At 44.6% G+C, this 13,515-nt stretch overlaps 1 protein-coding gene across 2 annotated transcripts; it reads right to left on the bottom strand.

Moving 5' to 3' along the window:
* Nucleotides 1–2,099: 2,099 nt before the first annotated feature.
* raf1a (Raf-1 proto-oncogene, serine/threonine kinase a) lies at nt 2,100–12,198 on the bottom strand (the record flags this gene model as incomplete). Of its 2 annotated transcripts, XM_079226284.1 has the most annotated exons (17): nt 2,100–2,803; nt 2,897–3,031; nt 4,755–4,886; nt 4,970–5,088; nt 5,208–5,254; nt 5,369–5,545; nt 5,633–5,717; nt 6,914–7,031; nt 7,357–7,466; nt 8,102–8,126; nt 8,291–8,410; nt 8,846–8,999; nt 10,646–10,735; nt 11,169–11,326; nt 11,518–11,620; nt 11,748–11,860; nt 11,998–12,198. In XM_079226284.1, the coding sequence occupies 17 exons, from the start codon at nt 12,196–12,198 to the stop codon at nt 2,663–2,665; spliced, it is 2,028 nt and encodes a 675-aa protein (XP_079082410.1). In that variant the 3' UTR covers nt 2,100–2,662. The 2 variants fall into 2 exon arrangements, with proteins under 2 accessions (XP_079082410.1, XP_079082411.1); XM_079226285.1 differs by lacking the exon at nt 8,291–8,410.
* Nucleotides 12,199–13,515: the final 1,317 nt, after the last annotated feature.

The following is a 13,515-nucleotide window of genomic DNA, read 5'->3' as shown; positions in this document are numbered from 1 at the left end:
AAAAAAAAGATGTCAACACTGGTCGTGGCTTAATTCTGTAAACAACCCAGTGGACATACAGAGCTTCTTGCTGCCATCTGCTGGTAGAGCTGAAGCACAGAGGGCCTACATACAATATCTGTGTTATTGTGTTACATAATTAGACCCTTCAGCTGCAGCAGTGGGCCTTTAGTTTGCCACAGAATTGATGAAACCTTTGGAGTGACAATCACAGCACATGTACGTTGAGGTGTAGGTTAGAGTTACAGCATCATGGATGAAGATGCAGCCTTCTGCTGTAGGTATGATATATATGAATATCACCATGATGGGGGTTTTATTGCCAGAAAAAGTTGGAGGCCATAACAGAGAGAGGCAAGTAGCCATCTTGGCAGACAATATCAAATTGATCGCAGGACTCTTTTTATAGATCGGTGCCCAGCATTCGGGGCGTTGTCTTTGTCCAATTGCACAAGTATGGGAAAAGTCTGTTTCTTCCCTCTGATTTGTGTGGTTGTATATACACATTTACTCCATTAGTCATCTTACGACCCCTCAGTTGTATCTTGTGAACCTTCAGAGGGGCCTGAGCCCTAGATTAAGAACCACAGGACAAAACTACAGTAGTTCAAACAGTGAAATGCTGCTTCTTCTGCAGAAAAAAGTACTTTTACTTTTCATATTTTAAGTACATTGAGCCAATACTACTTATGTACCCAACTAAGGATTTGAATGCAGCACTTCTACTTGTAATTGGGGTATTTCTTAAATTGTCGTATGGGTTCTTTTACCCAAGGATGATCATTTAAGTACAGCACAGCCCTTGCAGGAGACTGAAGGAAGAAGGCTGACCCACATCCTGGAGGAACCCCCGCTAGATGGAGCTACAGCAGGCCAGGGCTGCACAGTGTTTTGGCGCCGTTGGTTTCATTTTTTCCAGCCAGAGAGGCTCGTCAGAAAGCAGAAATAGAACAGATAAACACATATAGCAAACCAGCTGTAAAAATAGACGACTAGTGGTCAGCCGATGGCCGTGCTCTCATTACGTTGCACCGCATCAGGTCTATTTCACCCCGTGATAAAGGCCTTTTGAAAGCCACTGGCTTCAAATTAAACATTAAGCTTATTCCCATCTTAGAGCACAGCAAATATTCCTCATATTTACTATAAATGTGCACTCAGGACTGAACCACGTCAGGACCTACACGTTGCAGGTTTACACTGAAACAAAATATAACCGTCCTCTTTCCACCGCATGTCCCTCCCTCGCCGAATGAGTGTTGTTCCACTGAGCCTGCCAGTGGCTGAGCAGCAGGATCCCCGGTGTCTGGACTGGATCCCCGGTGTCTGGACCGGATCCCCTGGGCGGTTACACCGTGTTGCCACTGCGACGGCAAACATTTCACCCTGCCACAAACTCTTGCACATGTGTGGGATGTTACCGCGTTAGTGAGATAATAACCTGGAGGTCAGCTGCCCACCTTGAAATGAAGAACATCACCAATACAGCAATCTGCATGTTAACTAGTTCATGTTTCATAATGAGAAGCAGGAAAACATAACAAACGTCTTTGGCAAAAGAATTTAACTTAATTTTATTAAAATATTGAATAGACAACTCTCTCACCAAAGTACACAATAACACGTTTAACCTCCTGAAAGAGACATCGAAAAGACAACGAATACAAATTAGTTTTCCAAATCATTTTTAAACATTTAAGACAACCGCCAAAATGTCCAGCTCGTGACAGCCTACGCATGAGGCCGAGGGCCGGTAAGAATGTGTGGGTATCTACAGACCGTTTACTCGGAGCCACGAAGCCAATGTGTAGACTGTTGAAACATAACCATTGCTTTTGCTAAAAATGTGCAAATTCAATTTATTTTTCCCGTCATCACTCATGCTCGCTTGCCCGACAGGCTATAAGCCTCCAAAATGACCCCCCAAAAAGTAAAGACAATTAAAGAAGAAGAAAAGAAAGAGAAAAAAAGACGACTTCCCATATCTACGCCATCATCATTTAAGACGATGCAAAATCTACTGTGCAACTAAATGGACTACATCCAACGGCTTTGTTTGTGATGACAAGAGGAGGTGAACTGTTCAGGATCTCAGTCCAGGCTTTGTTTCCTCTTAAGGCATATAAGCTTTTTTTTTTCTTTTTTTTTTTTTAATATATATATATTTTTAAAAAGGTCCTCTTCATCAGAACCCAGGACGGCCGGATAAAAGGGTGTGCTTCACGTCACCGAACCCAAACCAAGAGAGACGTGCATCCGTCTTCCTCTTGAGCTTCCTTCAGTGTCCATTTCCTCGTTGTCTTAGGTACGTGTGCGAGCGTGTATTTACAACTTTTTACCAAATGCATTGCCACCGTGGAGCCTCTGCATACTTCTTAATACGTGCAGTGATAAGCAAGGCGCCGCCTCCGTGTGTCTTAAGCCAGCCTCTTCCCGTGTTCGTCCCACTGGAATCGCTCACTTCCCTTCCTTCCTCATCCCTCCCTCCCTCCCTCCTTGCGTATTCTATTGATTAGCGCGGGTTTATGTATGATTGCGTGTACATGGTTACATCTACATTTTCATCATCTGTATGTAGAGAATTTGGTGCGTCCTGAGCATTTTAACTCAAAAAGGAGGAGGGGAAACGCGAGGAGGAGGAGCAGCTGTGCCGTCTGAACCTCTAGAAAACAGGCAGTCTGGAGGAGGTCAGAGTACAGATATTGATATCCTCAGTGTGAGAGGCTCTGTGCAGGGACGGTTCTGAGGTACTGCGGTTTATCTTAGGTAGGGCATGCTGGAGAAGCTCAATGGTGGACAAGATCTGAACCAAAAAGAAAGATCATCATTAGAGATTTAAAAAGAATAAAGATGAATTAAAGAAAAACCCTTTGTTCAGCTTTAGGTCTACATTTACCTGAGGGAAGAGTGGCCTCTCGTCTTTGGACTTCTTGATGCAGTCGACCACCAACCGTTTCATGGCTTTGGGGCAGTTTTTGTAGAGCTTGCTGAGGTCCGGGGACAAATAGCCTCTTCCCACCATGAAGATAATCTGAGAGAAGGGAGGAGTCAGACAGCAGATGAGACAGAGGGATTGTGTGGAAGACTTGAAAAATACTTTAGCGTTGACCTATTGATCCAAGTCAGTGCAACAGTAAGACAAGCCTGATGAATCCTAAAATCAGCAGTCCAATCTCCGAGATATTTTTAGAAATGCAGCCAGTGAGTCGAAGTGACAAGAGTCTAAAAACCCTGCAGCATGACGCTGCAGGGATAAATGCACGATGGGAGTCCTCCATGTGCTTGCAAGTGTGGCGGTGGATCACGACAGTGTTTATGGGCGACACTTTGCGCGGCGACTTCGGCCTATTTTGAAAACAGACGCAGTAAACAGAACCGAACAAGGAGCCAAGGCGCGATCCAGACCAGGTCTCGCGGCCGTGCGTGAGGACGAATAAGAAAACGCAGACGCACACCCATGCACCCCTTTTCTCACACACAAGCAGGGTTGTGTTACGGGGGTTCTAAAATTAGGCTAGTGGCTCCAGGACGCCCGCCTCTGTTCCGTATTGGGCCTTAGGCCAGCGCCACAACCCCCTTCAGACAGCAACCCAATGTCTTCCCAGAACCTCCTGGCTCCGGCTCGCAGCCCGACACCGGGACCCAGGCGAGGACTAGAGCTCCGGCACTTGTCTCGACTGTGGGTTACTTCTGAGTTTTATCTGACCAGGCCTAACAAGGTAGCAAAAACCTGCAACCAAACTTGCAAGTTTGCACAAATTGATTATGCCAAATAAAACAATTACTGAGTGTATGGAGTCACAGTATGTGGGATCCTCATTAAAGCGGCTTGATGTCACCTATATGCACCGCTGTGTATCCTTTTAATTGTTAAGCAAAGTTTGAATTAGGCGCATTTCCATCAACTAGTTTGGAGCGAATAAACTGGGCTATGGCGTAGTTTGGTCAGACGTTGCCGCTAAAGGCTACGCATGTCTGAAGTCCACAAGTAAACAGAACTGAAGATGTGTTGAACTGTCCACTTGTCGTCATGTACGAGAGAAACCAGGAGAGAGGGCTTCAGGGATTTGTTTCGATTTGGGTACCGTAAAAGTCAGGTTACAAGCCTCTCCTACCTCCGATCAGTGTCCCCACTGTAGCAAGCTAAGAGCAGCGCAAGCTAGGAGCAGCGCAAGCTAGGGGCAGCGCAAGCTAGGGCTGCCGCTAGCTCCCCGCTGCTGCTGCTATTGCCCGCATCCCTTCTGCCCAAGTTGGGTGTCGAGTCGGGGCTGGTCCCGCTACCTTCGGTGGTTGTCGGGGAGCTAGCGGAAGTTAGCGCAGAACTAGCGGAGCACTAGCAGGAGCGCTAGCTGGCTACAGCGGGGAGCTAACGGGGACACTGACCGAAGGTAGTAGCGGCTTGTAACCCGACTTTTACGGTACGTGTTTGGGTTATACGCTCTTTCGTGTCAGCTAGTGTTGGCTATGTTTCATGTCGTCCGGAGTCGAAAACAAGCATATATGCACCTAATGGGAATATCCGAAAAGTACGCCGACAGCAGTAACAGCCGATTGGCCATGGAAGTTAAACATTTCCTACGCCGGAATTGATTCAGCTAAGACGTTTCCACATCAACTATTTTTTCCGACTAAAGCTAAAAGCCCTCAAGCTAGCGTTATTTGTTTTCCCTACACAATTGAGGACGTTTTATCGAAATGTCATACTTCAAAATGAGCATAAACTCTGAATGGCAAACTAAATGGTGGGACTTTACCTGATCTCTCGTTGCTATCAGGGAGTACGGGAGCTCTCCAGTCATGATCTCGAAGAGAACAATTCCATAGGAATAGACATCAGACTGGAAGCTGTAGGGGTTGTTGTCCTGCATCCGAATAACCTCGGGAGCCTGTGAACAAACGCAAGGAATTTTCTTTCATTTTCTTGTCTTGTCTTATTTGCTTTGGTGAAGTCAAAGCTGCGTTTACTCACCATCCAGAGGATGGATCCGGAAGGCTGCTCCACCTGATGTGAGCCGCTCCATCTGGCCTTCACCGTCGCCAGACCAAAGTCCCCGATTTTCACCGTTAGCCCTTCGTGCAAGAAGATGTCTACGCCGCTGTCAAGGACTCACAGCCAAAGCCCACTGACGAAACACAGGTCCTGACAAGTGCGTGGATTAAAGTGCACTGAGTGCTTTTCCCTTTCACACACACGATAGAAAGGATACTGTTGGACTTCATGTCCCGATGAATGATGTTCTTTGCATGCAGATAGCTAAAATTGAGAAGGGAAAAAAGAAATGTGATTATTATTATAATAATATCGACATCTGGGTTCCCATAAATTCAGTTTATAAAAATCAGAAAGTCTCCACTCGTTAGGACTCACTCCATGCCCTGAGCCGTCTGCCTGGCGATGTCTATGAGCTGGATAATCTTGAAGTTTGTCTCCAGGACGTGAATGTGTTTGTAGAGGCTGCTGCCTTCACACCACTGGGTCACAATGGCCAGGTTGTCCTTCGTCATGTAGCCCATGAACAACAGGATGTTGACATGTCGTGTCTTCCTGCGACCAGAGACAGAGAGGGGGAAAAGTTCAAAGTTTTGCAAAGAAGATGATTCAACAAAAAAATAAATCAATGACATTCCTTACCTCAAGACTGCCACTTCATTCCTGAAAGCCTGGAACTGCTCTGGTGTGGGTTCAGTCACCTTTAAAATCTTCACTGCTACGTCACCTACAAACAAAAAGACTCAGCTTTAACCCCAAAAAAATCCACTGAGCCGAAATGAGAAGCAGTGCTGCATGCAGGGGATCATTTCCAACAATTTTAACGAGTCAGGGAACTCTTTTGAAAGTGTTTAGTTAGTAGTATCAACACAGGTGGGTATAAACCAGTTAGATTTACTCCCTTACATGTACTCAAATAACTATTTTTTGTAAATTGTACGTTTAGTTAATGGAGCATCTTTTTTTTTAAGGTTACTTTAGAAGATGAGGAAATCATTACTTTTATTCCGGTACGTTAGGATGCATTTATTGTGCGACTTTATTTATTATTTTGACACAGCGCTGTGGAGGCCTGGCTTTGCAAGACTAACTGGTTCCAGATCTGCTGGCGCTATCGAAGCCACAACCCCACATGACCTTCTGCTGCATGCAGCATGGCTGAAGCAGGAGAGGATGAAAGCGATGGAGTTTTTAGACACATTATGTGAACGGGCCCTCACGTTAGCAGCAGCTAACGTTAGACGAGTGAACAGCGCACTGTGCAGCTGGCTTCGGTTGTGAGCGCTGGTCTGAAGTAAACACAGAGAACCGTCTGTTAATATCCTAAAAATACACACAGTATATCAAGCTTCAAAACTCTTGCTTTCTATCGTAATCTATCGGTGTGTATTCAACATGTTTATTAGTGTAACCTGATGAAGAGAGACTGAAAAGTAGAGACCAAATTATGCACACACACAAAAAAAAAAAAAGGCATGCTTTTATTTCATGTGGCCATAACAGATAATGTTTCAACTACAGATTGTCTTCCTCAGGTCAAAATGAAGAAGTGACACACCTGTATTTAATGGCCCCCCAATTAACCGAGTCATCTAATGCGAGACAATTTCAGAAGGAGAAGAGACCGATTCGTCCACTTCTCTAATCTCAATGTCCTCATGTGATTGTGACCTGTGGATGTCTGATGAAACTGGGACTTAAAGACATATTTACTGGAGTGATCACTACTCAAGTGGTTTTTTTGAGTATTTTTGTACTCTCACTTTTAGCCATTTTGGTGACTACTTTTACTTGAGCACTTAAAGTAACACTACTTTTACTCGGGTACAGTTTTAGGCTATGTGACCCACCTCTAGTCTGAAACGGGAAAGTGCTCGTGGTTACACCTGAATGTGCCCTGCCCCACCTGACATGCATTCCTACCGTGCCATTTCCCTTTGTACACAGTCCCAAATGAGCCTGAGCCGATGCGGGAGTTCAGATACACCTCACTGGCCTCGATCTCCCAGTAGTAACTGGAGTCCCGCTTGTCCCGAGGCCTCTGGAAGAACAGAAATCAAGAAGGTGCGACGCGGTTATTGCCAAGTATGTTGCACGTATGCAGAATTTGGCTTGGTGACGTGTGTGTGATGATAAATAGACATTCTAAAATGTCACATTTTGTGTATTTAAAAGAGTAGCGTTGTATAAGGATGTGTAACTGGAAGTAATTGTCCTGAGGATGTGATTGTCCGAGTCAGTGGGAGGAGGAAGCAGGGACTTAAGGAGTACGATAAAAATGTTCTAAAGTACCAAAAATGACTTCCGAGATGTAGCGAATACTTTGTAAAACAAGTCTTATCTGTATAAAAAGGCAGAGGACTTACAATTTTATTTTTCTCATGATTGTTGAAGGACGAGGCCCTCTCTCGCTGGGCGGGTGCCGGCGCTTTGGACTGGGACCAGCCTGTCGGGCTCTGGCTGGGGGAACTCCCCCCTTCGGGAATACAGAGAGAAGGAGGCAGAAATTTAGGATGTTCGGTTTGTGTGTGTGCAAAAAACATGTACTAATCACTGCACAGGCAATGCTATGTAGATGATTAGACAAGTGGGTGAAACCTCACAGCTAAGAGTTATCTTATAGGCATTCAAGCAATGCTAGAAAGAAGAAATACACTACAGAGGTGACATAATGCTGATTATTGATCAATTTAGGACACAATATTTCACTTTGTACCAGTTCTCCTCCTTCATGCTTGCATCAGTCTTAGCCAATAACAACAGACGTCACATTTGATGTGCACATGAACAAATGAATACTAATAACAAAAAGGTCTGTAGAGCAGTTTTCTCTTTAATGGACTGTCACGTGCAGATTAGTCTTACATTACCACCTCTACTGCTCATCTATTTTTAATGTCTATTGAATATTATGGGAGGAGCTTAATGTCCAGAATGATACATTTCCATTGTGAAACGGGATCAGGGACAACTAGACAGTCATTTAAAAAAGGAAATAAGGTTTGAAAAACAATATTTTGTCTTTAATGAATGCACAATGGGGGAGGATTTGCATCGAAGGCTGAAGAGAAGTGTGATGTGAATATGACGAAATGCAGAGCGAGCACTTACCCGAGTCATGATCACGCATTGCATCCTAGAGAGACCAAAGAAAAAAAAAAAAAAGAGAGAGAGAATAACCCCGTCAGTGTGTTCAAACGGTAAACCGCACGCTGTGGTTTGACTGAAGATGTGAATGCAGATAGCCTGTTTGCAATGGCATGCCATTCAGACCGCACACAGAACGCTCCGCTTTCTAACCTTTTCGGGACTCTCGGATGAGGCCTCGACAAAAGACTGGGAGAAGTGCACAATACCTACTTTCCTCTTCAGCCAGAATCTATGGCACCAGGAGCTGGGGGAGGCATTCAGGCAGTCTAGCTACTCCCCAGCAGGGTTCACAATACAACAGCCCAGGGAGGAGGACAGGAGGGAAAAGGAACACAGTGAAGGAAAGTAAGGAAGGGAGGATGAGGAGAGTGATGCTCAGGTTACTACCTGGGCAGGAACACAGAGAAAGTATTCTACAAAGCATGCCAAAGTGAAAAGCAGAAACAGAGCGGGGAAGTAAAGTGTGGGAAATGTAGAAAACATCGCTAAAATCAGATGCCATCAGGGGAATGGCACAAAACAGGCTCAACCCCGTCCAGGTGGATAACTTAAGAGTTACATAAGAAGTGGAAAGAAGCGCGACGAAGAGATATTTGGAATGCCTAAGTACGTAGGAAGGCAAGATCCCTCTCAGGGCACGGGATATTTTGGGCGCGGCTTGAACCTACAGAAGTACCCAAGGGGGAGGGGCTGGTGTGTAGTTACCTCAATCATGCTGCAGTCGACAGGCATGGTGGTGCTGACCATGTGGACGTTGGGCGTGGAGGTGGAGCGCTGCCTCTGGGAGAGCCAGCCGCCCGTGGGCGTGTACGGCGGGGCGTAGTTGAAGGCATGAGGGGTGGAATACCGGTGGGCCGAGCTGTGACGGTGAACCAAAAACATTACGACAGAGCGGCGATGCGTTTGTTTGTTTGTTTGTCTATGTCTGCTCGCGTCCCTGCGTTTGAGACGCAAAACACTGAAATCTGTGACTTCTGTCAAACTGGTTAACGCACTCGTTTCATTTCCTCTCACTTTTCGCATTCAAGCATCATCTGTTTATGTTGTGCCCTCAACCAACTGCCAGCCACACATGCAGAAAGAAAAAAAAACACACAAAAACAAAAGTACAAAGTAAAACTGTGAGGAAGCAGTTATTGTTTAATTCTATTGTGGCCTTGTGCTTATCCCATTTTTTTGGCTAACTTGCTTTCGCCGTTTGCCAAGATCTTGTATTGGCTCAGCTGAAGAGTACAAAGCTCACCAGCCAAATTTGTTAAGTCGGCAAACAAACCGAATGTTAGCGTGATCTAGTCCAAACATACAACAACAAAAAACATGTGCACAACAACAGCCCTGTTACTGGATTTATAGCTGTGCAGTGTCCGCCTGTTAAAATGGGGACAGTTGGAGCCGAATGACGTATATAAACTGAGATCATATTTTATTTGTTTAAATCAGTTATGATCACACTCCTTGAGACCAATTCCCCTTCTGGCAATGCAGGACTGCGTTTCAAAAGAGCATTTGAGATCTCTGCCTGGAACAACTTGATACTTTGTGAGCGCTAATTTGGCAGCTCAGAGTGCTTTTTAACCATTTTAAGTGCCCCTGAAACAACAGGCCCTTTTCACGCCCCTCCTTACGTCAGCACTTGGACTGGTAAGCCCCCATAAAGCCAAGGACGTCATTAACAAAAAAAACAGGTTTAATTCCACTCAGATTACGATACTTCACACATTAGAGCTACGGCGGTTTTGCAGTCAAGCAGGACAAATAGCTGAAGGGGACAAAGGTCCTGGCTCCCTAAACCGGCCCATGCATCTCCACCTTTTCTACAGCGTGCTCATACGATGCCTCAACTACTTGCTAGCATGCAGAAAAATATGTAAACAATAAAATAAAGCCGTCTCATGCAGGAACTAGTTTTCTTTCAACAAATGGCTCATCTTGTGTAACCGGAGCCCCACAAGCAGAGCGTCATAGAGTCCCATCATATCGGAGAGAAGGCGCAGATAACGCTATGGCCAATATCTCACAGCAAAACTATATATATATATATATATATATATATATATATATATATATATATATATATATATATATATATATATATATATATATATATATATATATATAGAACTACTGGTAAAAGGGGAAAATATGTATCTTTAGAGGTGAGGTGTCCCTTTAAAAAAGACAAACATTCTGCTTCGCAGATGTTTCATGTGGAAGGAAACGCATTTTACACATTTGTTCGAGCTCAAGGAGACACACTGTGTAAACAAAACTTGTGTTTGTTTACAAGAAAACTCCACAGGGCCCGTCTAAGAAAGAAGCAATGTCCCTCTTCTTCCTCCCTCTGGTCACACAAAGAAGAGGGCTCACTCAATTCAGGAGTTGCACAAGCACGTATATGCTCCGTTTCTAGAACGTAGCGTGATTTGCACCTGACAATGTGTTCGCAATAATAAAGATGGGTTATAGATTGATCAAACAAAACAACAACAACAGCGTTCCCCTTACCTTGGAAACCGTGTTAAGGATTCTCTCATTCGCCGGGACGTCAGCGGGGGCAGTGACGGGGCGCCGCTGTCACCGGGCGTGGGACACAACCTGGAGATAGAGAGCGGATCTAGTTTCTCACAGTGCGTGGGGAATGGATGCGTGAGCGCTTGATCAAACGGCAGCTGACTGCTTGAGACTACAGTGGTTTATAGGTGAAAGGGCTTAGCTCATCAATGCTAATGATCTTTCGATGATCACTATCTGACCTGAGGCCCCGCATGCAAAGCAACACCAGTGAGCTTCTCTTCTCAAGGCAAGTATGCAAATCCATAAGTACGAGCCTCGACCTGTAGTATCAACAGAACTCGCTTTCCCTGTTTATCTCAAAACACTCGGATTGCTGATGCACTAATCTCAAATTTGATTTCAAATTATAATATTCATGATGTAATGTTTTTCCTTTTTCAGAATGCATTTGCAAGTTACTGATGATCTTTTTGCATGACACCTCCCCCCTCCATCTCAAGGTGACGACACTTACAGGAGTTGTCGGATATTGCTCCAGTCCACACACATGGTGGGCACTTTGGTGCTACAATGCTCATGGAACTTGTAGCCGCACGTTTGGCAACGGAAACCATTCAAGAGAAACTTCTGGCAGATATCGCAGAACGCCAGTTTCAGATACGTCTTCCGGACCTTAAAAAAAAAAAAAGAAGAAAAATGCACAAGATATTCCAGAAACTCCACGGTGACTACATCTGAAAAATAGCCTCTTGGCTAACTCTGGCGCATTTACTGAAATGTTTTTATTAATGAGCACTGTCCCCGTATCAAATAAACCATTTAACTTGAGTGTGAGGCATGAAGCAAATGCGTCGGGTACTCACAAAATTATGCGTCGTCAAAGGAACGTGATCTAAAACCTCCACCAGTAGCTCCTCTCCAATCAGGGAGGTGGAGTCAGTGTTCCAATCCATCCGTGATTTTTTACTGTGGGGTGGGAGACCAAAAAAAGGACTTTGCATGAAAGGAAATATGAAAAGCAAGCGCAATAACTGCAGCAGGTTAGAATGCGGTGCGTGAATCCTCGGGTTCGTCAAAACAGTCCTGAGCTCACCTCCTCTGTCCCGGATGCAGCCTGAAGACGGCACAGCACTGAGGCTGCAGGCCTCTCACCTTTAACGCTTTAATCAGGCAGCTGTGCAGAGTCATACCTGGTCGTACGTTGACCTGAGGGACACAAAAAAATATATATATATTAATTCCTCTCACCTGCCTGAGTGGAAGAAGCTCGTACTAGTGTAGTATTTCAGTATGCCTCCTTTAACCTGCAGGGAAAGATAAATACATTCAAAAAATTAACTCACCACAGTGCGCTGCTGGTTCGGGAGGTAGACGCGGATAGTGCTGCTAGCCTTGGAGTCGGGCATCTTGCTGTCATCGGAGGAGCGACGCTGGCAGGGAAAGCCCTGGACCAAGGTCGGCGAGAGGCACGGGCCCTCGAACGCGGAGTCCTTCATGCCGAAGCCGTTGCTCAGGGTCTTCCACGCTCCCTGAAGGTGCTCCATTAGTAAAGCCAAGTGCACTCAATAGTCTGAGAAGAAGGGGAAAAAAGAAAACACGCAAGTAGTAGTCCAAATGCTTGAAAGCTCACATGAAGAATTAAAATCGATGTCACTCTCGCTCTCTTTCTTCTTTGTGAGGATATTGGTGGTATGCACACTCAGTGTCAAAGAGTAAAAAAAAAAAAAAAGACTAGTCTAGTGTTTTTCATAAACATAAAAAGGTATTTAAGTCCTCATTGTCTTGAATTTAAATAGATATTCTTTAAAGCTAGTTTTGAAAAGTAGCTTTAAATGGAATTTATTGTTTGTCTCACTGAAAAAAAAGCAGCTGTGGTCAGATTCCAATGGTGAAAGGGTTTTTTTTGTTTTGTTTTTACAGACAGGAAAGACAAAAGTAACAAAAAGATATGTTTGGGTTGTGGCATCGAGAACTCGTTTGACGCAATCTCTAAACATAATCTCCCACCCCAGAGTAACCGACCCCACTTCTTGCACGATGCCGTGATTCGGGTCGTTTCAGGGTTATGTCGAAACCGTTCAGAGGTGTGACAGGAAAAGAGGAAGAACATGCATGATCCGAACCGTTCAGTGGTCTTATGTGCTTATTAAACTCTCAGCTCAACCCCGACACTATAATCACACAGCAGTGGCAGTTTTAAGAATACCACATGTGCTTTTTTTTCTTTATGGGGGAGGCATACGTCTAGAAATTGTCCTTTCCTTTGGAGAGGGAGCTGCAGTGCAATGTAGACAAACAAACCCACTCAGACCAGGAGGATCTCTGAGCACCACAGAGGTCACTCGTGTTATTTACAGTATGTGCTTTCAACAGACTCACTTTCCTGCATTGTCAGGCAATCGACAACTAAAACTCAGCAACTTCTAGATAGATAGATAGATACAGAAGAATAACTTACTATAATAATACTGGTGAAGTAAATAAAAGCATCTGGAATCCTTGAAAAACCATGTCATTCGTCAATGTGGCTTGAAAAAGACAACAACAAACCAAGTTGGACCTACCCATCAGTATTAAATATGCACCCAGCCTACATAGAATATAGATAGTTTCACAGATTCCTTTTCAGTGTGTATACTTACTCTGCAAAGCTCCTAATTCACTCCGATGTGTCCTCCACTAAAGCCCTATTGGCACACTGAGGAGATGATTTACTGTGGTTTAGTGGTTAGCTGTCACATCACCGGTGTGTCAATAGTACCGAGAGAAGAAAAAAAGCCACAAAAAAAAAAAACAGGAACTTTTGGAAGATTGGGTCTCCCACCCTAAAAACCCACCACCACGTTGCAGGAATAGTGTTC

Source organism: Taurulus bubalis (assembly GCF_910589615.1).
Source record: "Taurulus bubalis genome assembly, chromosome: 11".
In the NCBI taxonomy this organism is placed as follows: Eukaryota; Metazoa; Chordata; class Actinopteri; order Perciformes; family Cottidae; genus Taurulus; species Taurulus bubalis.
The sequence above is the reverse complement of the archived record's forward strand: the minus strand, read 5'-3'. Positions and strand labels throughout refer to the sequence as shown.